General features: G+C 33.4%; 2 protein-coding genes across 2 annotated transcripts; one reads left to right on the forward strand and one right to left on the reverse strand.

The window, feature by feature from the left end:
• The first annotated feature begins 1,027 nt into the window (after positions 1-1,027).
• Positions 1,028-7,449, forward strand: LOC130448105 (inositol monophosphatase 3). Its single transcript, XM_056785314.1, has 4 exons — positions 1,028-1,659; positions 3,635-3,777; positions 3,837-3,957; positions 7,133-7,449. Exons 1-4 carry the CDS (start codon positions 1,185-1,187, stop codon positions 7,369-7,371), a joined length of 978 nt encoding a protein of 325 aa, XP_056641292.1. The 5' UTR covers positions 1,028-1,184; the 3' UTR covers positions 7,372-7,449.
• An 8,081-nt stretch (positions 7,450-15,530) lies between these two features.
• Positions 15,531-23,541, reverse strand: LOC130448110 (uncharacterized). Its single transcript, XM_056785320.1, has 3 exons — positions 23,386-23,541; positions 23,152-23,328; positions 15,531-18,932 (listed from the first exon to the last, which is right to left on the reverse strand). The coding sequence occupies exons 1-3, from the start codon at positions 23,441-23,443 to the stop codon at positions 18,721-18,723; spliced, it is 447 nt and encodes a 148-aa protein (XP_056641298.1). The 5' UTR covers positions 23,444-23,541; the 3' UTR covers positions 15,531-18,720.
• Positions 23,542-23,856: the final 315 nt, after the last annotated feature.

Here is a 23,856-nt window from a genome sequence, read left to right on the forward strand (position 1 = left end):
AAGAATATGTTTAAATAAATGCCTACATAACCTCAATTCTACAGTTTGTGTTTATGCTCATGCTCATGAAACCCAAACCCAAACATTTTTCTGGTGTTTGAGTGGCAATGGAATAATCACAGAACATACTAGGGTATGTTCTGTGGATATAATGCAGATGTATATATGTGCAGCTGTGCTTGAGCCACAGATCTCAATAGCGAAAATTTGGGACATGCGTTAAAAGTAATGCGTACGCGTGTGTTCGATTGAGTGCTTAAATCGAGCACTTGGAACGCAACAAAATATTATAGCGGCATGAACAAAGTACAGATTTAGTGGTATTCGAATATTTCATTAATCGTTTGAATAATAAAACTAAACAAGAACATTTTATTACTTAATTGGATATATAAAATTAATGGCTTTAATTTAGGAATAATGGAAAGAGGAAAGGGGAACTTTAATCTATTTTTTATTTATTTACGTAAATATGCGCGTATTCAAATATACTATACCTCTGCGCTAGTATCATCTATGTATTGTGTTTGTAATTACAAATCATAACTTTAAAATCATTGCAATATTTGTTGGAAATACGACGATAGGTGATGACAACTACTATTTCTTTTTTTATGTCATCGGAGATATAAGGATCTTTCGAAAAAACATGATCTACAAGAACTTTTGATTTTTATTACTTTTGTGTGCGTTAATTTCTCCATGATATTTGTTTATGCTGAAATGCTGATAAGGTCAAATAATCATAGACATATAAATCAGCCCTGATCGCATTTACGCACCGGTCTAACAGGGTAGAAAGAATCATAATATAATACCCAATTAACTCGATCAATCTCCGAACTACAATGAACGTAATTCGGTTAGTTTATAGATTACCATATTGAAACGTGATTCGGGTTAGTTTCTGTATATTTTAAAGCAATGTAGTATTTTATCATCATAAATAAAATTCTTTTTTGACAAAAGATTATTTGTTATTTGTATGGAGCTCTATGATTTTCTTAAACTGTCAGTACTCAAATTTACAAAAAAGAAGACTAGAAAAGTTTACTCATTGTTTTGATAGTTAAATCATAATCAGTTAATCGTTATTTATTGATTGTCTTAATGTTAACGTGATATATAAAACTATAAATGGATTATTTTTAAGTAGTAGATAAATATGTAGATAACTTTTTGAAATGAATTTCGGAGGTGCAATACGCTTAAATAAGTTTGGCATATTTATTATAGTATGTATTATTTTTGTGTTTGGGTTACACATTTTTTCCAAAGATACTGAAAGTAAGTCAGAACCTAAAAAAATAAATTTACGTACTCTATTAAACGTGGCAATAAAAGCAGCAGAAAATGGTGGCAAAAAGATAATTGAAAATAAAGATAATCTAAATATTAAAAGTAAAGGATTAACAAAGGAAGGTCTTCCTGAAAGGGTTACAAACGCAGATGTATTATCTCATTGTGAGATGCTTAACACTATAAGGAATCATTTTCCTACCATTACACTTATCTCAGAAGAACATGTCCAAAGCTGTGATGATAAATCTAGTGATAATTCTATAAAAGACTTTGTAGACACAAGAATTGAAAGTTTGATTAACGAAGATGATATAACAATTTGGATAGATCCATTGGATGCTACTCATGAATTCACAGGTATAGTATAATTTATATAAGTTTTGTGATTTAATTTACATAAATTGTAATGTGTTAAGTTGCACTCCCTACTGTATAGACAGTATATATGTATAAAGTTTTGAAAAAACTATTGCGATTGTGACTATTTTCAGTTCTGCTATTATATCTGTGATCTTGATTATGTTTTCCCTAGAAATTCCATGATTTCATTTATATACTTTATTTCTAAAGCATTTATTATCTATTTTTCTGTGTATTGGTCTCAAAGGACACAATGGGGACACAAGTGTATGAAGCAAATATATATTGGTTTGAATTCTGTTGGTTAAATTTTTCTCGAAATTATTTTTTTTATTAAATTAAGGTAATTAAATGACTTGCATGTATAGCTTTTTCTATTTGTGGGAATTATTGATTTCAATATACTCCTCGCTATCGTCGCCCCTATCTTCAATTTCATATTCATTACATTTTTGCTTTTTTCTTTTCGTGGTTTTAAAATTTTAATTGAAAACTATAAAAATAGGAAAGTGTCAAATAACAACTAAAATTCAAAAACAAAGAAAATAATTCAGGATGAGGTGATACAGATGTTTAATGTTAGAGAAAAAAACCTTGGAATCATGCAAAAAAGGCAAAAATAACAGTTCGCCAAATATTTTCATCCTTTTGAGTTCAAAAATTGAAAATACCCTTTCGTTTCCTTGGAAGTCAATAGAAGTAATCCACAAATTTGGTGAAAATACTAAGAGTATACAAAATAATTCAATTTTTGTCAATAATAAAATACTGTGATCAATAAAAGTAGCCCAACATAAATTACCTTATCATTAAATGCCTTTGGATTTAATCCATAATCATAAAATAGTCAATATCTCTATGTCTGTTCTCATGGTAGCCCGATCAGCTAAGACCAGAAAACCATACCACAAGGTTGTTAAAATGGCACATGCAGATTTTTTGGAGCTGAAACATTTCAGTAGTAAAACAAAACATTGTCCAAAAATGAGGAAAAAGTGAAATAGTTCCAGTATCGCAAAATCAACATTAAAACAATGTACTATAAATACTAGCTCAGTGATACACAGCAATACTTAATACTTAATTATTCACTCTCATAGTTTATTCAATTACATACATTCGCGAGATGGCAGGAGGGAAGAACGAACATGCATGTGATCTCTTATCAGTATTGTTTTGTTACATATAAATCACGTTAAATTAGATGAAGTATTTTGTTTTCTCAAACGGCGAATCACTACAACCATCACACTGTAATTTACAGCCAGTATTGATGATATACCACAGTCCTACAAAGCCAAACCCAAGATTAATAAAGAAAAACATCAAGATTTATTAATACTATATAAAAAGGCACTACTCCATCTGTCTACCACGACTTCTACAGAAGTTTGCAGACAGAAGACAAAATTGACGATCTATACAACAGGGACTTCAAACTGATTTTTGGTTTTATCTTAAATAAAAATAAATAAAATATTATTAGTTTTATAAATAGTAATAAAAATTGGCAGTGAGGCGCATTATAATGCAAATCACACAGTAAGTTTCCAAGGTTAAAAAGGAATATGTCACATCATTTCAGAAATTCTGATTTATGGGTGATAATTATTGCAATCTTGACAAAATAAATAAATAAACTATTATATATAAAAATTTCAGCTTTTTATTATTAAAAATAAATTAACTATAAACTAAAAACTTGGATTTAATAACCTTAAAAATGTGCGCCAATTCCCTGTTTCAAGATATAGTGGATTACGTTTATTACTTTCCAAGGCGACAATTTATGAGACAATTTTTCCACTGGGTATTTACCCGCCCCACATTACTGTTTGTAGCTTTTTTTTTCTAATTTTCTCAAGTTTCCCAGCTTTTCTTATTATTATTATATGATTTATAATTGTATCTACTGTTCGATCATACATGATCGAACATGAAAGTTGACATAGAAATTTATCTAATTTTTTAGAGAAATTGTACACCTACGTTACAACTATGGTATGTGTAGCAGTTAAAGGTAAACCAATAATTGGTGTTATTCATAAACCATTTGATAAAAGTACATCATGGGCTTGGGTAGGAAAAACTAAGTCAACAGACTTAAATGTTCAAGTAATTATAATTTTTCAATTTTCGAAAGTCTTAATAAGCTATTATTATTTTTTTTAAAGAAAAAGTCTACTGAAGATAATCTTAAAGTGATTGTATCTCGTTCACATAAAGGTGATGTAGAAAAAGTTCTTCAGAAAAACTTTAAACAAAAAATAGACGTCATCATTGCTGCAGGTGCTGGTAAGTTGATATTTAGTACAGGTAAATTAGGCGATTTTGAGCTAAAACCTTCAATTAAATTGTGCGGTTTTGATTTACTAGATTCTGGAGGGTTTTGGGATTCCGAATAAGTCTAGCAACTCTTAACATAATTACAGGCACGGATTTTCGAAATTTCAGAACTTGATACTCGAAAAAATTTTGAAACGCGAATAACTCGAAAACTATGAGGAATTTGAAAAAAAACTGCTGTAACAAAAAATGTACAGTCACCTAACCTCAAAATTTTCACCGTAAAATGCGTTCTTGTACTGAAAAACATTTTGAATTGCAGATAACTCAAAACCTATGAGGTTTTCGATACAAACTGCTGGGAAGTAATGTGGAGCACACAACATTCTGTAGAAAAAAGGTTTCAATTTTTTCCTAACCTCAAAGTTTTCAACTTAAAATAGGTTTTTATACACTCAAAAACATTTTGAATCGCGAATAACTCGAAAACTATGAGGAATTTGAAAAAAACTGCTGTAACAAAAAATGTACAGTCACCTAACCTCAAAATTTTCACCGTAAAATGCGTTCTTGTACTGAAAAACATTTTAAATTGCGGATAACTCGAAAACTATGAGGATTTCGACACAAACTGCTGGGAAATAATGAGGAGCACCCAACATTCTGTAGAAAAAAGGATTCAATTTTTTTCTAACCTCAAAATTTTCAACTTAAAATGGGTTTTTATACACTCAAAAGCATTTTGAATCGCGAATAACTCGAAAACTACGATGAATTTGAAAAAAGAGTGCCGGAGCAAAAATGTATAGCACAAAATTCTCTACAGATTGGTCTGCAAGCATTTTTTCCTAACCTCAAAATTTTCACCGTAAAATGGGTTCTTGTACTGAAAATCATTTTTTATTGTGGATAAGTCGAAAACTATGAGGAAAACTGCTGGGAAAAAATATTTATGCAATATTGAATGTATGCGAGTGGAACTTATGCCCCAGTATGCCTCAATCTCACGGTATGTTACATAAGGATTTGCAATATCGATGTTTCCTGGTACAACAGCCGATTTTTGAAGATCTCTCAAGTATCTGTAAACTATTCAAATAGCATTCGTATGAAGACATGTTCTGAGTACGTTCATTATTAAATATATCAAACTTTACGATGGCAATGTCAGGTTTAACATCATTCACATCTCAAAACTTAAGTAGCAACCCTCGTATTACACTTTCTAATATTGTCTCAACTTTTATTTCCATAGTACAGAAAACACCATAGAGATGTCTCTATGATGTTTTCTGTGTCTATTTATAGCCTTTATAACACCACGTTGTTGCTCCAATCTGTTATCCAAGTTCGTCGTTGTTTTCTTCAGTTTCCAATTTTCTTCTTCTAGCTTTTGGTTTTTTATTTTTAGCTCCTTAATTTCTTCCCTGAATTCTCTTTGTTCTTCCCGTGATTTCTTGATTTTCGTAGTGGATTCGCTAAACTCTCTCATTTCTTTCATCATATTCATCATTATTTCAAAGCTTTTCTTCAGTTTCCTTTGACTTTTCACTGGAGAATTTTTGTGTTTTTTTTTCTAAATGCTTCATTCTTATCCTATTCTATAACTTTTTGTTCTTCAGGTTTTCGTCTTCACTCATCTGGTTTAATATTGATTGTGAAATTCCATCAAAATAGATGTATTCGATGAACTGGGCGTTTTAAATCAGTTTTTCATTTTCTTCGGAGCCGGATTTTCCAATAGGCCTGGGTCTATGGGCGTAAAGTACCAGGGGGCGTACGGCCGAGAAAAAAATTAAGAAAATATTCAGAAATAGAAATAGTCATCAAACTGTAAGGGGTGCATATTTGTGGGCTTGAAGCCACTGTAGCAGCACCAATAGCCATGCTTTGTTGCAAGAATGCTCTGCGGGTTGGATCATTTGGTTTTAGTCCCAGAACGAGTTGAATTTCTCAAAAAATGATAAAATTTGAGTGGTGTTCAGGCAATTAACATATAAAGCCTGATATAATTTTTCAATAAAGTTTTTTGGCAAAGTAACTTTAACCAGTCCATGGGGCGCAAAAATGATAAATCCGGCTCGGATTTTCATTAAACCTTCCAACCTGTTTCTTTAAACCATCGATTCCCAAAGTAGTCCTGGTGTACCCCCAGGGAACCTCGGGAAGCTCTACAAAAGGCGTGAACTCGAATTTCCATAGTTAGATCTAATTTTTCTGGCGAGTTGGTAATATGGTGTAAATGTATCAACTAAAACTTGTGATAAGTATTTTGAAAGTGATTTATGAGAAAAAAGTTCTGCTTTAACGGACCCCCTATTTTTTTCACATTTTTCAAGAATTTTTTTCTGGGAAAAAAGAGATATTCGAAAAACTTTTTTTGAATTTTGTTCCTTGTTTATTAATGTATCAAAAAACATTTTTTTCACATTTTTCACTCCGTATGGTGGCGCTGGGGAAGCTCTCGCGTCAGGTGTTGTCATCTCCGCATTGGTTCGCGACACGCAGCAGAACTCTCTTCAACGTCGATATGAAAAAAGTGTTTTCGTTAATAATATGATATTTTGAAGAGAAGTACACAGGAATTTGAAGAAATATTGATTTTTAAAAAATTAAAGAATGATTTTTGAGCGAAATTTCTCTCGTAACTTTTATAATAATTGAGATGTCGAAAAAATTCCATGTACTTTTCTAGATAATCTACTTTTATTGGTACAGTACAGTACAATTTGAAGTCGATCGGATAAAAATTGTTCGATTTCTGCTGCGTGCCTCACTCAAAAAAGTGGTTTTGAGAAAAACGCGTTCAAAGTTATAGGTATATTAATTTATGCTATAAATTAAAAAAAAATTATCCACCTTCAATCAGCAATGCCGGCACCATATAACTGGCCTTCAAGCAAATCGTTGTCTCTTGATTCTTTCCATGAACTTATTCTTTTGCAGCGTCTGTGAGTGATCATTTCTCGAGCTGGACCCGCGCTGCGTCGGTCTCAATACCGCGATATCAGTTGCAATATTAACATGAAAATAATAATTTGGAGCGTTTAATATTGAAAAATGAAACGGTGCGATTTGATACGAATAGCGTCGCTTCTATTCGCAAACTGAAGCTATGACGCTATCCCCGAGCCATAAGAATACATTCAAAAGTTTATCATTTTGATACTTTTCTCAATTTCAGGTTATAAAGCATTGGAAGTAGCAAAGCATAACGTAGATGCGTATGTTCATATAACGGCTATTAAAAAATGGGACATATGCGCAGGGAACGCTGTAATCAATGCTTTGGGTGGGAAGATGGTAAACAAACTTGGTGAGGAACTAGATTATAGCAAGGATGCAGAAGTAACCAACGAAAATGGTTTAGTAGCATCTATAAATAATTATAAAGAGTTTATAGGTAAACTCGATCTTAATTAGTTGGTAGATAATGATATCAATTATGATAATTATTCATTATATTTTGTTGATCAGAATAAAATTAAAATTATGTCTTTACCTCATTCTATCAATTTATATTAGATTGAATTTTGTATTGTGTAACGTTTGATAATACCGCCAATTGGGGTGACTTTGCCCCTCGGAATATCTTTTCCCAGTTTTTGAAAAAATGATCAGTACTTAAAATGGTTGATCCAAGTGACACCAGAGGAGCCTAATGTACTTGGATCAACCTTCCCCGATATACCGTTGGTACCACTGTGTTTTTGGCGGTCTAGGAATTTCTTATCATTCCAAAGATAATACCGTCAATTGTGGTGACTTTGCCCCTCGGGGTATCTTTGTCCTGTTTTTGAAAAATGCTCAATATTAAAAATGAATGGTCCAAGTGACACCAGAGCCGCCTAATGTACTTGGATCAACCTTCTTTCATTCCAAACCGCCGTTTTCTCTACCAAACATTCAACAAGTGTTTTGTAATTTTGTTGAAATTTAATTTATGGAGCCTACCTATATAAAAGGTGAGTTAAATCAACTAAATAGTTTATTTAGGTATATAATGAGGATTGACTATTAGTTGTTGTTTTGTTTTATTCGTTTAATTGAAAATCCTTATGGGCAAAGTCACTTAGTACTTCACCAGAAAAATGGGGTTTCTTTACCTACCTAGTTTTTTTACTGAACACACTGTTTACACTATCACTACACTACACTCACAATTACACTGTCTGACGAGCGTTTTGATAACCAAGTTTTCGTCTTCAGAGACTGAAGGTAAACTAAAATCTAATAACCTGTTTTATACTAAATTTTTCCACCAATCAGCCACCTGAAACGAAAATTAATTCCAGCTCGAAAAAACTCCTTGGCGGGAATCTTCACATTTATTCCTTAACCGCTTAACTATAGAGTGGGCTGTAAGGAATGGGCCCTTTGTCCTAATGATAAAATACCAAATTTGGCAAATAGTGGTATATATGAAATTAGTTGTGGTGATTGTGACCAAAAGTATATTGGGCAGACTAACAGATCCGTTATTGTCCGGCTTAAAGAGCACATGCTCAATTGAAATATGGACGGACCGGAAAATCAGGTATTGCCGATCACGCGGTCAGTCTCAAAATGTATCAAATAATAAATTGTTGGATACATTTTAAAGCAATGAAATTGCGAAATGTAATAGTATGTTAAATAGGGACAAAGGGCCAATTGCATACTTTTTCCAAAGAAACTCTTCTGCGTATGCGTCAATCATCCTAACTTTTCACACACAGAACGTATCAATTATTTGGGTCCCATCACACACAGGCATCCCAGGAAACGAAAAAGCAGACAAATGTACCAAAGAAGAAGCACATAGCAACAATTGTACGCGAAGTGATAGCAAACCACTACGAGATCTGGCTTGTAAATAGCGAGATTGATTGCGAAAAGGGTTTTATTATAAAAATTATTCTACATTGGAATGCTCCCTTTCAATATACTCCCCTCACCTCGCCACACACCTTTTCATACGTGTTTCCATTGATCGAAGCAGTACTGGAAGGGTGAGGGCCTTTATGAGCTCTGCCGTTTATTGCTTTACCGCTTCAATCGACTCAAATCAAAAGAAGCAAGCACAAGAGGATAAACCCTATTACACTCGAGTAATTCGGGTGGTTCCTGCTACGTAAAGATGCCTGTACATATGAATCTTGAACATCTGTAGGTTCTGGTTTTCGAGAAAAACTTGCCTTGGTAGCTGAATCCACAGGATAGCACTTCTTCAATCGATATTTTGGGCGTCAGCAAGCGAACTCGATGTTCATGAGCCACGTCTGTTGAGTAGGTGTTGCAAATGCAAATACTGCTCTAGATGAAATTAAGTTGGACAGCTTGGACAAGCGTCTGCTATGGTGGTATCGGAAAAACAAAGTTCGGTCGGCAGCCTTTCTTCTATGCTCTATGGTTTCTGGTCAACTCTGAATCGCCTATAAGTCGAATTGCTCTTTTATATATTGAGTCGAGCATCCTCAGGGTATACTTGGAACAGAGCTTCAAATGTGCGAGCAATACTCGAAAGATGGAAAAATCTAGGCCTGTAGAGGATTAAAAGCTATTGCGGAGTTTTTAGGTCTTAAAGATGGTTCCAAGTTTTTCTGAAGCAGCCTTAGCTAAATCGACCACATGACTATGGTAAAAGAATAATCCAGACATGATATTCACCATGCATTGAAAGCTTTAAAAAACGGACTTTGGGTTCTAAAATTTTTGTTCTTATGTTGGTATTATTCAGAAAACGAATAATAATCTACAAATGCTACGTTTTTCAAGTGGTCAATTCTGAATCGCCTCGAATTGCTCTCTTCTGTATTGAGTCGAACATCCTGATGGTACGCTTAAGAGCAGAGTTCCAAATGTACGAGCCATACTCCAAAGAATCTTGTACATGATTAAAACCTATTGCGGATTTGATCTTAAAGAAGGCTCCAAGTTTTTGTGAAGCAGTCTTAGCTAAATCGACCACATGACTACTTCAGGAAATATTGCATCCAACCTCAACATCCATCAAACGAATTTACGGTGATGATATTTTATGTCCAGACAGGACCAAATCCTGAAATGCTGTGTAGTAAAAACAGTAGCATAGTTCTTCGCTGCATTTAACTTAAAATCAGATTACTTCCACCCCACTCCAGAATGTTTCCAAAATTGGTATTGATGGTGGGGATTTGTTGTGATTTGAGCGCTAGTCGAGTTTATTGGGGCGACTGATTTGAACTAAGACACCAGTATGCTATTATGTACAGAAGAAAGGGAGTAGGTGTCAAGATGGATCCCTGGGGAACACTAGCGTTGACCTCAAACCTTTCTGAGATGTATCCATTGATAGCGACTTGGATGAATCGATCTTTGAGAAAGCTACTAAACCAGTTGAAACGATGAACCGTAGGATCTTAATTTATTTAGAAGGTTGGCATGCCAAACCCTGTCAAAAGCATTCGATATGTCCTGGGCAATTGCTTTGGATTTTCCATATTCATCTATAGCTTCAATTTATACGTTGGTGATATATGCCAGGAGATCCCCGGTTGCTTTATGTTATCAGTCTTAAGATTTGATGGTTAACTACTTTTTTTATGACTTCAGCATTACAACCATTTTTCAGTAGTTTTAACTTCATAACATTGTATATTAATATCCAAGAGACAATGAATTTCAACTTTACTCAATAGTACATTTTTCCGCTAATTACTAAAAAGTAATAGTTACTTCTATATCATCAACTTTCCTTTATAGTTCTGTGCCTACATATCCACAGAAATTGTACTAAGTTGCAAGAATTTAAGTTTTTGGTGCATTTTTATTATAGAGTGGAGTAGAGGTCGACCACAAAAGTGGTGGAGTCAGGATGAGGAAAGATATCGAAGAAGGAACAGGCGTAGATCTATTATGAAAGAAAGAAGGTATAAGTAGTTTTGTGGTCGATTTGACTACACTAAATAGGTCCAACTTCAACCACAGACTAAAATTTATGGTTTTACCTAGCAATAACATACCTGCTATTCTTAAATCGGTGCCTACGTCCACAGTTGAGGAAAACTCTTTATTATTAAGCCATACTTTATTAAAACTTCAAAAAGTGGTAAAAACATAACAATATATATAGAAAAAATGGAATACAACTTTGATTGGACAGTCTAAATATAAAAATATTTATAGGTATGCCACAAATTGTAATTCGGCGGAATAACGAATATTCGGCGAGATTCTTGGCCGAAGAAAAAATTGTTAAATACCGAATATTCGTTACACCTTTAAACAAACATTCCTTAATTTATTGTTAGAGTGAATAAAATTAATAAAAAATATACAAAATGAATTATCGAGATAAAAATTAGAGTAATGGACGGATATATTAGTCTTAATAAGTAAATTTTTTTGAAATGCGGAACAACTTAAGGCAAGGATTCATCGACTCATCAGGTGGAATCCATGCCAAAAGAATGTAGCATAGCATTCATCTGCCCTATCTACAAAAAGGGGTCAAAACACTAAACTGCGCCAACTACAGAGGCATTTCCCTACTGAACGTTACCTACAAGGTAAACGCCAGGATACTGTCGGGAAGGCTGGATGTGTACGCAGAGCGAATGATTGAAAACTACCAATGTGGTTTTAGAAGAGAGAGCAATGACAGACCACATATTGACTATTCTCTGTAGCCTTGAAAAGTGCTACATTTGAGGAACACTAAGTGTACTTGGTGTGCCAGATAAGCTAATAAGACAGTTGACAATGGCCTTTTGCAACACCAATTGCAATGTGAAGGTAGCCGGCACAACATCACGCCGATTCAACGTCATAGAAGGTCTGAAGGAACAGGCTGTTTTTTATTGTATTCTATTCAAACTGACCTTTTAAAGAATATTTAGGAGGCTGCAGACCAACCCGGGAGGAATCCTACTTAACCGATTAAGACAGAAGGTAGCCTACGCAGACGATCTGCTAAGCAGAAGAGAATTAGAGCTTAGAGAGGACTTCCGGACACTTAATTAGGACTCCAATCGAGCAGGGCTCAGTATGAAAAAAGCTAAAACGAAGTACATGCTCATGTCGTGTAGCCGAGACAGCGCAGACACTACAGCGTTTAAGGTAGATAACTACACCTTCGAGCCTGTTGACAACTTTAAATACCTTGACTTCCTCATAACTGAAAACAACGAAATTGCAGGAGATACAGGAGAGAGTGAAAACTAGAAACAAGGCGAATGACAGTGCCCAAAATATGCCGAAATCCCGCCTACTCAGCAAGCGCACAAAAGAGTTGTCATATATGCTTCTGAAACCCGGGCAATGACTGCTAGGGATAAACTGAGATTCAACTCGTGGGAGAGGAAAGTACTTCGGCGCATCTATGGTCAAGACCAAGGAGAATAGCGCATCCGTACTAACGGACTTACGGAGAGCCCAGCCTGGTAGCAGAGATCAAGAGAGCGAGACTAAGATGGCTTGGTCACGTCAAACGGATGTCAGAGGGTAGAGAAATCACTTGCATACCTACAAAAACCAAAAGGGCGCAGGCTTCCAGGACCACCACGCATAAGATGACAGGACGTCGTAGAACAGGACTTAAAAATACTAGGCGTCCGAAAGTGGCGGAGAAAAGTAGATCGAGAAGAATGGAGGACAGTTATCCGGGAGGCCAAGGTTTTCGAATATTCTAAATTTTTTTTTCAGTTTCAAGCCTCAAATTTCGAAAATCCGTGCCCGTAATTTTGTTAAGAGTTGCTAGACTTATTCAGTATCCCAAAACCACCCAGAATCTAGAAAATTAAAACTGCCTAATTTAATTGAAGGTTTTATCTCAAAATCGCGTAATTTGCCTGTACTATTATTTAGTTCATTTTTTTTATGATTCACCAAAGATTTATAAATTTTAATGCAAATAAATAATATTTATTTTGAAAGAATTTATAAATATGCAACATGTAAAGTGAAATTGGGGCACATTTTTTTGTTATGTCGACCAAATCTCTACTAACAGTGTCTAGGGAGTCCTTAACCTATGGCAACCTAATAGGTAAAATATTTCTTATTAGAATTTTATATTGTGGCATGAATGGCAGAAAGTTTTGTCTTAAAACTATTTTATAAACGTATAAAATCTGGCTGGTGCAATATATTACCATAAGTATCTAATAGAAGGCACATTCGAGCATATTATTATCCAGAAAAAGGATATATTGAAAAAAAAATTAGTTTTAAATAAAAATTGGAGATACTACACTAAAAAATTGTATTCCTTCACTCGAGAAATGATCGCAATGTTGTACAAATTTTGTTATTCTAAATACTATGTAGGGGAGAGGTAAGGAGGGCCATCTCATATGGGGGTTTAGCTTAAAAACTGTCCGCTTGTAGAGAGTAAATTATAATTCAAAATTTGACCTGAATAGCGCTCCTGTCGGATCGTTCAGTTCAGTCTTCCGCCCGTCTTATTTGAATGACTTCACTCAAAGTATGCAGTCTAGTTGACTCCGAGACTTCGACGAGTGAACAAATGCGAGAGTGAAGTGAAGTAAAAGCGGACTCAGGTGAGACACTGATTAAACTTTCTTTATTGCAGGTAGCTGTGCTTTGACACAACCTTTTATTTATAATGATATAAAATACTTCCACATGAAAGAATTGTGTTTGTTAACACAAATTTAATTGTGCGGAATTTTTCCGTTTTCGAAACAACCGTACTTCTCAATTTAAAAAAAAAAAAGAGAATTACTAAGACAAGAGTACAGGTATGAAGCCTGAAAACCCCAAATGTAAGGAAAACCCTACGATAGGGGAACATCGAAAGATAGGAAACTTCTTGAAACCACAATTGAAGAACTGAAAAGTAAGAAAGAAGGACTGAATGAAACGAAGGAAGAAAATAAGCAATTGAAAAGAACAATTGAAATATATCTGGTAAAAATGGACAACATGAAGGAAACAATGAAAGCACTAGAGGACAAAGTAACAAAACTCACAGAAAAAGTTCAAAATAACCAAAAAAAAAGGACAACCTCAATCGGAAAACAAAATGTGGGAAAGGAAATGCGAGAGCCCGACCATAGTCATGGAGGAATCCAACATCAAAGACTGCCCAATGGAAGAGGAGGATTTCACGCAAGTGAAAAACAAAAGATAACGAAAGAAAGCGAAAAGTAAAACCACGGAAGAAAACAAAAACGACTGAAATGAAAGTGGAAAAGAAATAGAGGAAGAATTAAAAAAATAAAGAGAGAGACGAGGAAGAAAAACCTCCAATCATATTGAAATCCCCACCGATATGGACTGTTATTAGAAAACAACTGATACAGAGAAATATCAACGCCCAATGCAAAATGGGCAGCTTTACAGGAAAGATCACCACGCAGTCAGTGGATGACTTCAACAAAATGAAGATGCTCCTGAGCGAGCACAAAGAAATAGAGTGGTATACGTACGCACTCAAAGAAGAGAAAGAAAGAAAGCTAGTGATAAAAGGACTAGCAGTGAACACCCCAGCATCGGAAGTAGAAATCGAACTGAGAGAAGAAGGACTGAAACCCAAAAAAGTATGGCAACTCACGAGCTATACTCAAAAAAATGAAGACAACACAAGAAAATTGATACCAAGGTTTCCATCACGGACAGAGCACGTGCAACATGGACGTGCGATGTGTAAGATGCGCAGGAGTTCACAGGGCCGCGGACTGTACCCTGAGCAAGACCGAAAAACCAAAATGCGTGAACTGCGCAGGAGATCACCCAACTAACTACAGGGGGTGTCCAAAAAATCCAAAAAAAGAAGAAACAAAAAAGCAAACAACGACCCCAGGAGTTAGCTACGCCCAAACGGCCAAGAAAACGTCGTCAGCTTCAACGGCACAAAAAACACAAGTAACGGGTGACATATTGACTATGCTGCAGAACATGCAGGCACTCATAGCTACACTAATAGCCCAACAAGCAAAATAAAATGACAAACAACCTTCCTAAATACGGCAGATTCAAAAATATAAGCGACGATCTGAGAAATCTGATTAGTAGTAAAGGCAAGTTAAAGACGGAAACAAAACTCAGATTTATCAGGAATATAATAATACCGATTATAACGTACGCCTCTGTTGCCTGGGGACACACGTGCAAAACAAACAGGAAGAAACTACAGGCTCAACAAAACATAACGCTGAGACAAGCACTAAATGTTCACTGGACAACAAGTAGCGAGGAAATATACGGAGAAACGGGACCTGAAAAAGTATTAGACATTATGGACCACAGGGCAGTAAAGCTATTCGAGGAGTTGGCAACGCATCCCAACGAAGAATTGAAGGAACTCATAAGATACACTAAGGAAACTACAAGAAACACAAGAGGCCCAGAAGACAATTGGATGGATAGAGTCAACCCACAAGAGGACACCCCCCAACACGGTAACTCTGCATTTCAGAAGCATACATCGGGGACAGCTATAGAGAAGACGAAGGACCACTCGGATTAGATCTTTTCCTACCAGTAGGAGGTAGGAAGAGGCTTACCAGAGGCAGCGAAACACACACACACACACATGAAGACGTCCAGACCAAGAAGCCAAAAGTGTATAGCCAACAGGCTAATTCTCTTAACAAAAAGATAAGACATCCCAGAATCGCCCATAGACCTCAGGGGAGAGGAAGGAGTCTACGCGCGAAACTGCGACGCGAAATAGGATGAGGACCTGTCGAAATGACAGGGGGTGGTGGAATGTTCTTCTTCATACCCACTCGTGGATTTATCCGGGGGTGGATGCCTAGAGGGACGGGCTCGTCTCAAGGGAAATTGTGTGTATGTAGTATGCAGTGTTAAAAAATTTTAAATGATTAGAGTCGTTAATTAAATATTGGTATACAAAATCTAAACTATTCATAAAGTACAAAATAATTTTGTAAATATAACCTAGAAAAGCTAATTTGAGATAACGCCGAATGTTAATTAATTATTGTGAATTTCTAAAAAAACAGTGTCAATTATCACTTCTTTCTTTCTCTGTCCTTCTTGAATTACTAGCGCTTTATTTAAAATTAACACTTATGCGCTAGTAGCGCCTCCCTAACGTAAAGAATTTGTAGCACAGAGATGGTTCTCCTTACCTTTACCCTCCATACTAAATACTATAGAAAAATTGTAATATTTTTGCTGCTAATTCAGCTGAACGAGAAAATGGTTCATAATAGTTGCGAAATTGTTTTATAACCTCTGAAAAATATTTCATTTTAACATTAGATAAAAAAATTAAAACAAATTTTTTCATTAAGAAATGCAATTGATTTTGAGAAAAAAACCAAAATAAGGATTCATTGATAAGAATAATAAATATTTCATGAAAAGCAAGTATCACATTTGAAATAATTGTTATAAGCTATAAACACCTATATGAAATTATAAAAAGAGTTCCAGAATTATGTACATCAACTTTTAGAGCTGATAGAATATCTAATATCAAGATTATTTCTTTATATACACTTTTTTTCGTAAATTGAATAACAATAACTCATGAAAAACTGTAACGTTTATCAAGTAGAAAAGTATAACATTTTTAGAATTTCTCAATATTAATGTCCCGAGTGCATGTCAAATTGTCGATAATTTAGTTTTCTCGAGACATGCACGAGAGGGCATTTTGGCAGACTATTTCCTGAGAAAAATTTAATGTAAAATAAACTTAATTCTGTGTTTAAAATTTGTTATTCTTTAAATTATACCGTAGTTGACGATCATCATATTGGCATTGAATTGGTATCTACGGTAACTTATTGACAACAGTTTTGTTCGTGAAAAAATATTTCAAAATGAGTTTACGTTTTGGGCAGAATTCCACGCAAGTAATAGACGCCGCAGTGGATAAACTAACTCCACTGAATACGAAAAAGTCGAGAGATTCTGCGTGGCGACAGTTTCAACAATTTTGTGATGAACGAAAATACACTTTGAACATGGAAACATCTGTCGCACAGAGACGTAGTGATGGGGAAGAATATAAAGAAGGTGTTGTCAAAAAACTTTGGAATACAGTAGCGAAAATTTTGCAACAAAAATGTTAACATTATTTTCGATCCTTTTAAAGATGTAACGTTTGAATGCGCCAGAACTGCGAGAGACGCAAAAAGGAAGCAGTTGCAAAAGTGTCCTGAAAAAAAGAAAAACAAGTGCATCTAGCTTATCAGGACAAGATATTGATAAAATGTGTGCCATTTGGGACGAGTCGACTCCGGACGGACTTCAACGCAAGTTCTTTCATATTGCTTCATATAAACTGGCGTGGAGAGGAGGAGAAGCATGTAATTGCCTTTTGAGTTACTTTGAAGAAGAATTTGACAACTACGGCAACCCTACAGGACGCATAGCTTATAATCCTATTTTTTCTAAGACAGCGCAAGGAGGGAGTCATAGGTTAACAGAAAAAAGATGGCATGATATCAAACAATCTATCATTATAATTTTGCAGGCTTTTTAAAATGTTGAAAGAAAAAAGAGGAAAACATATTACGGTCGATCATCTTTTCTTAACTGTAAACCCATCATGGATGAAAGAAACATCAAAAGGTTTTTTTAAAAATTGTCCAGTAGGACGAAATGAAATTTCAAAGTGGACAAGAGATGCAGCGGAAGCTATAGGAATTGACACGAAAAGAATAAAAGTGACAAATCACTCGAACCGTGCTGCGGCAGTTACTCAGCTTGCCAAGGTTGGGGTTTCAGAAAATCAAATTATGAAGGTTACCGGACACTCAAATCAGGTCTCGATAAAGAGTTACCTCCAAGTAAATAGTGAACACCACGAGGAAATTGTACAAAAAATGCGAAATGACAGTAGCGAAGTAACAATAAGAAGTGGTGGAAGCAGCATAGAAACACCATCGTCGGCCTCCAGTAAAGTTGTATATTCTAATTGCATTTTCAATCATTGTTCCTTTTCTTAAAATATAAAATTAAAACCAAATGATGTTTATTAATCCTAGACGAAAATTTGGCACTAGTGCAAATTATCGATAATTTGCACTAGTGCAGTATTATCGCTGAAATTTGATCGTTGCTAGGTAAACATAAAATTTTACAGCTTTTTGGTTGGCTTAAATTTTTCGAAGGAAATAGTCTAAATAATTGAAAATTGAAGAATTATAATCTTCACTTACAATTCTCAACTACTCTTTATTCATATAGAATGAATGACCCCAAGATCTCTGTAGGTAATCAAAACTGTTTTGACATATACATGTAAAAAGGTTTTGATTTTTCTCCTTTCTCACATGAAACTGTTGTCTAGTTAATCGGTTTAAAAAAAAATCACAGAGCCGTACCCTTTTAGGATGTACTTAATTAATTAATCAATTGATGTAGATAATTCTGGACATTATATAACAATCTTATTATTACAATAGGGATTCAGAAAGGTAAAATATGATCAGATGAAATAAAAAAAAGAGACCAAATAAATTGAAAGTAAATGCAAAGACCACGGCCAAACTTAGAAACAAGTAAATACGAGAAATGAGAATAGATACTAGATAATTAATTAAAATAACTTTCCATATAAAAAATAGACAATTATGCCTGTTAATATCAATGCTTAATTCAAATTCAACATGTTTCGAGATTTTTTATATGTATAGGAACTGCAATAATGAATTTATTCCATTTGAATTTTCTTACATGAAAGTTGAAAAATGTGTGATATGAGTTTTCATACAAACGAATTTAAAAATTCATTAATACAGTTGCCTTTTTACCTACTATTTAGTGAAAAATACTTTTTAATGTTTTGTTCCTAGAAATATGTTTTGTTTATCCTATAATATACCTTAAAACGGTTAAACAAGTAACAGTTAGTAATATTGATACTGTACTGATATTAGCACCATTGCATTCATCTTCAGAACAATAGCATTCTTCCCAATAAATACCATTTTCATATACACCCCAATTGCAAACTCCAGTGACACCAGTTTCTGCAACAGATGCACACCTCCTAATGACTTGCCTCCATCTACCATCCCCTAATAACAAAACACAAGAATAAATAAATGTTGTCGAGTAGATTTTACCATTATACAGCAGGTGACTTGAAGCTTTATTAATAATAATAAACAAAGTTTTCTCCATAAAAAGTTGTAAAACCTAAATTGCAACCATCAGATATGAAAATTTATTCAGTCATATACAAGTTATGTTTAAAATAAAAATATGAATTTTGCTTAAAAGTATAATAACTTTATTTGTATAATGACAAAAGTTATGCACAATTATCAAACATCCAGCATACCTACAAAATGTTTAAAATGGTTTTTACATATTTAAAAATGACAGTAAATTTTACTATAGTCACCAGTGATATTGAGTTTAGAAACTGGTAAATATGAGTGAACATTATGAAACGTATCGAGAACCAATAACAACAAACATAAAGGAAAAAGTGTAAATAATACAACAATAATCATATTTATATGAATTTCAAATTGTACAGTGATGTTAAACATAAAAAATGTGTTGCAAGGGAAGTGAAGAGGCTAGATGTAATGTTATCTATAGTGCAAAATATTTTATGTTCCAAAATGTAGATAAAACTACACTTTTAAAAATTGTTAAAATAAACTAAGAAAATAACACTCATATTAACTAAAAATACTTTGTTTTCTTATGAATGAAAAACTTGAATATGATCTTAATATTATTAGAAAATATTTTATTCAAAGTGACAATTCTAATTTCACAATAAGGACTCATCAAAAATATTTTTTTAAACACATATTTCATGTGGATACAGCAATCAAGGCATTTTTTTACGGAATATACAGGGTAAGTCTTGAGGAGCTTTACAAACTTTTATTATATGCAGAGCCTCTCAGGAAGGATATCATGAAGCTGCTAAAAATTGTTAACTACTCTTCTTCATTAATTTACAGGGTGATTTATGAAATTGATCATAAATTTTAATTGGCTATAGAGTTCATACAGCTGATTCGATTTTTTAAAATTTTTTCATGTTGTGGTACACTACACACTACACTGATATTAGCTAAACTTAGAAATTCCAGAATCGGCTTGCATTAAAAAAATATTACACAGTGGAATATTAAATATGAAAACCTAAATTAATGTTTCCTAAGCAGGTCCTGGAATTTTTAATTTTAGCTAATACCAGTCAAATGCTTTATGAAAAAATTTAAAAAATTAAATCAGCTGTGTAAACACAATAGCCAATTACAATGTAAGGTCAATTTCACAAATCACCCTGTAAATTAATAAAGGAGTTAACACTTTTTAGTCTCATGATATCCTCCTTGAGGGACTCTACATATAGTAGAAGTATGTGAGTCTTCATGACTGTAATACCTCAGAATTATATCTAATTTTTTTTCAAACTCAATTTTCTTTATGACTTACTACTATGTGAACAACCATAGGTATGGTACTAGCTGGATGGAACAACAATCAGTACATTAGAAGTAAGGCAGTATTTGAAAAAGGTTTTTAATGAATAATTGATTATTTGAGGGATTTGTTGTCAAGTTGGTTTGCTATTTATAACCCCAAGATTACCCACTTTTTGGGGGTTACACGAAAGAAAACGAGTATAAAAACAAGGGGCAGTTACAAATGTCCAATATTTACTGGGTCCACTTTTAATTAATAGTTTGAAAGTAATGACTTCAATAAGTTCTATTTGATTAACTGGCAATGGTTGAGCGGAATTCTAGGACCTGAATTGTTAAATACTTCCACTATTCCATCGATAATATATTTTATATAAGCGGCTATGTAATACTTTTTCATAAGTATTATCTGAGTATTATTTTGTGATTACTGGTATTCTGCCATATAAATCAAGATTTTTTAGCCAAGAAATTTATTTACTCATATTCCTCTTGGACTTTAAATTTTCCAATAATATTCAGCTACAAGATCATTTAATGTCATACTCTCAACACATGACACAGGTAAGTCTTTTATATGTTAAACAATCTTCAGTAATCTCCTATTCTGATGATTCTTCTTAGCACTTCTCTGTTAGTTATGTGTGCCATCCAATTATGATTAATTTGATTCATTAATGACAATATCAGGGTCCATGCCTCCACTCCACATAACAGAATCAACCAAACTTAACACTTGAGTAATCATTATTAGTCTTAATTCTAAGTTAAGGTGGTAATTAAATAGACATGCTCTTATTTTTGTCATCACTATATCTATGTCTGGATCTAATGGAACCTTTATGAACCTTAATTGTAGTCTAGTTCTCAAGTGTGGCTACATGCTAAAATATGTTGTTCAATTCTTTTTCCACTTATATAATAATATAATCGAGCACGATCTGAAAAACTTCAGTGCTGTTAGAATTTGTTGTCAGAAAAAAAATGCATCCCTATTAAATTATGAGTACCTTTTGTTATAATATGCACCTTTACGAGAATGGTCCCAAAAGTACCTGGCCTCTGACCTAGAGATGGTGGTAGTTGCTTGAAAAATACTGTATTAGAAAGTATACAACCTATGCAGCATATGTTTCAAATTTGAAGCTGAACCAATATAAAAGCTGAACTAGATTCAACTCTGGTTATTGGGTGGCAGAATTTAAATGAGGCCGAACGATCTTTGAAGACCAGCATTGCAGTGATCGACCAATTGAGATGATGACTCCAGAAATTTTGAAGTAAATCCGCAAACCGGTAATGGATGATCGACGACTGAAACATTGCGACCTAGCTGACATAGTAGGCATTTCAAAAAGATCGGTACATTGCATATTAACTGAAAATTTGGGCATGAGAGTGGCGAATATTATGCGAACTTATTACAACGTTTAGGCAAAGAAAAACCAGTGGTATTTAGAAAAGATTTTCCAACAATGAAGAGATGATGTCGGCAGTTAATGGCTTTTTTGAGGAGCTTGACCATTTTTATTACAATGGGTATCAAACTTATTGAACATCATTGGGAAAGGTGTATGGAACTGAAAGAAGATTACGTTGAAAAATAAATATATTTTTTCCAAAATTTTTGTTTTCTTTGTTGAGCCAAATACATCTGAAACCATCCTTGTACAATTCACTTCACTAATGAAAATCACAGGATTTTTAGCATACTGAGTCATTTTTCAAATTCTGCATTGCCAATATGAGTAATAATGGTTATGTGCCATTTTGAGACATATTATTAGACTGGTATACATTAAACACTTGATAGCTGAATAAAAAATATTAAAAAATTTTATTTGTTATTAAAAAAAACATTGTACTATTAATTCAAAGTATAGTAGGAGCATATTTAAACATAATGTCAACGATTTCACATTGACTTAATTATTCAGTTGCAATTAATAATCAACGAGCGAAAAAATTTAATGAAATAATTTCGACATCATCTATGAGAAGACACCTCTCGTTATTTTGAAAACACCTGAATAAATGTAGGTTTGTCCAAACATGTTAAAACTCAATTGATCTGAATAGGGCATCTATTGTTTAGTTGTGTGTATACACACTCCAATACAAGGCTATGTGCATAGAGACAATGAGCACAATAGTACAACTTTTTAAACAATACGAACTCAATATAGTTTTATGATTTTTTAACTGAACAACTATATGCGCTCTTCCCCATTTGATTCTATAGACTTTTGACAAAAAATTAAATAATTTTATGACTAAGTCATATGTATGCCTAAAGAACATGCCCAATGGAAATTAAGAAATAGTGAACTCCGTAGGTTAAAGTAGGTTCGTGAAAAGATTCAGGATAAAATATTTTGAGCTACTATAATAATTTAGAAATAAAAAGCAGTGTACAAGGAAACCGAGTGAGAACAAATCATAGAAGACTCCAATGTTTCAAATTCAACATAACACTTGAAAATTTTAACAGGAGAATATTATTTTTAAATAAAAAAGGATAAATGGGAGTTTATTACATAAAGAATGCAGAATTGTAATCAAGTGAACAGCATACACTGAAAATTTTAGATACACTGTTACAAATTGATAAATGTATTTGTTAACAGTGTATTGAATTTTCTGAATACAGTATATTTTTTTTTCAATGGTCAATAATTTGTAGACATCTGAAATTTTAATAAATTCCTACCACACTAATGAAATTACTTAAGCAACTGAGTTAATTTTTTGTAATTATTGTGAAATCGAAAATAACGGCATTTAAGATTTTGTATAAAATTTGTAGCAATTAAATGTAATTACATATAAAAAAAATACTTACAAACAAATCCTCTGGGACTTTGTTGAGTGACTTTCATGCAAAATGAACCAGGCATATGACTTTCTTCACTATTACAATCAATTGCTATATGATTTATTTTATCAAATTTTTTATATGCACCACAATTATCGTCATGTGGGTTATCAGAACCACATTGGTAACATCTTACTGCCTCACCTAAAAAATGTGAAATTTCAAATTGAGACATTGTCCAAGTAAAGAGTAAAAACTTACTATAATTTATTTGAGACTTTATAAAAATGATAATAAAACAAAACCAAAATAATTTCATGATTTATAAAAAGACCACTTTTGTAATTATTATTATTATTATTAGTAATCAATTCATGGGCGTGTAAACTTTTTGTTTTGATTACACTTTTGACATATATATGAGGTGTCTTCTTCTTTTAGCTTTATTGCGCTCTAATTATACAAAATATTTACCCATTAGAATTTATTTCTTTTCAAAATTAATCAATTTGGACATCTTATAGAATAAATTATTACTTATATACCCAGTTGCTAGGAATTGAACTATTTCCTATGGTAAATTGAATTTATCGGTTACTACCAAATAATTTACTTATTATTATAGTAAAGGTAGAATGTTGCAGAATAAGTTTTTATAGAGAAGGATACAATTCCGATATAATAATTTGGATGATCCAATTTGTAATTCAAAAAGCAAGAATAAATAGTGCT

This window comes from Diorhabda sublineata, chromosome 8 (assembly GCF_026230105.1).
Source record: "Diorhabda sublineata isolate icDioSubl1.1 chromosome 8, icDioSubl1.1, whole genome shotgun sequence".
In the NCBI taxonomy this organism is placed as follows: Eukaryota; Metazoa; Arthropoda; class Insecta; order Coleoptera; family Chrysomelidae; genus Diorhabda; species Diorhabda sublineata.

Coding starts and splice junctions, on each gene's coding strand:
- LOC130448110 (XM_056785320.1), bottom strand. CDS start 23,443: ATGAAATTATTTTGGTTTTGTTTTATTATCATTTTTATAAAGTCTCAA. Junction 23,329..23,385: donor AAAGTCTCAAATAAATTATA/GTAAGTTTTTAC, acceptor CACATTTTTTAG/GTGAGGCAGTAAGATGTTAC. Junction 18,933..23,151: donor AAGTCCCAGAGGATTTGTTT/GTAAGTATTTTT, acceptor TTTTGTTATTAG/GGGATGGTAGATGGAGGCAA.
- LOC130448105 (XM_056785314.1), top strand. CDS start 1,185: ATGAATTTCGGAGGTGCAATACGCTTAAATAAGTTTGGCATATTTATT. Junction 1,660..3,634: donor TGCTACTCATGAATTCACAG/GTATAGTATAAT, acceptor CTAATTTTTTAG/AGAAATTGTACACCTACGTT. Junction 3,958..7,132: donor CATCATTGCTGCAGGTGCTG/GTAAGTTGATAT, acceptor TCTCAATTTCAG/GTTATAAAGCATTGGAAGTA.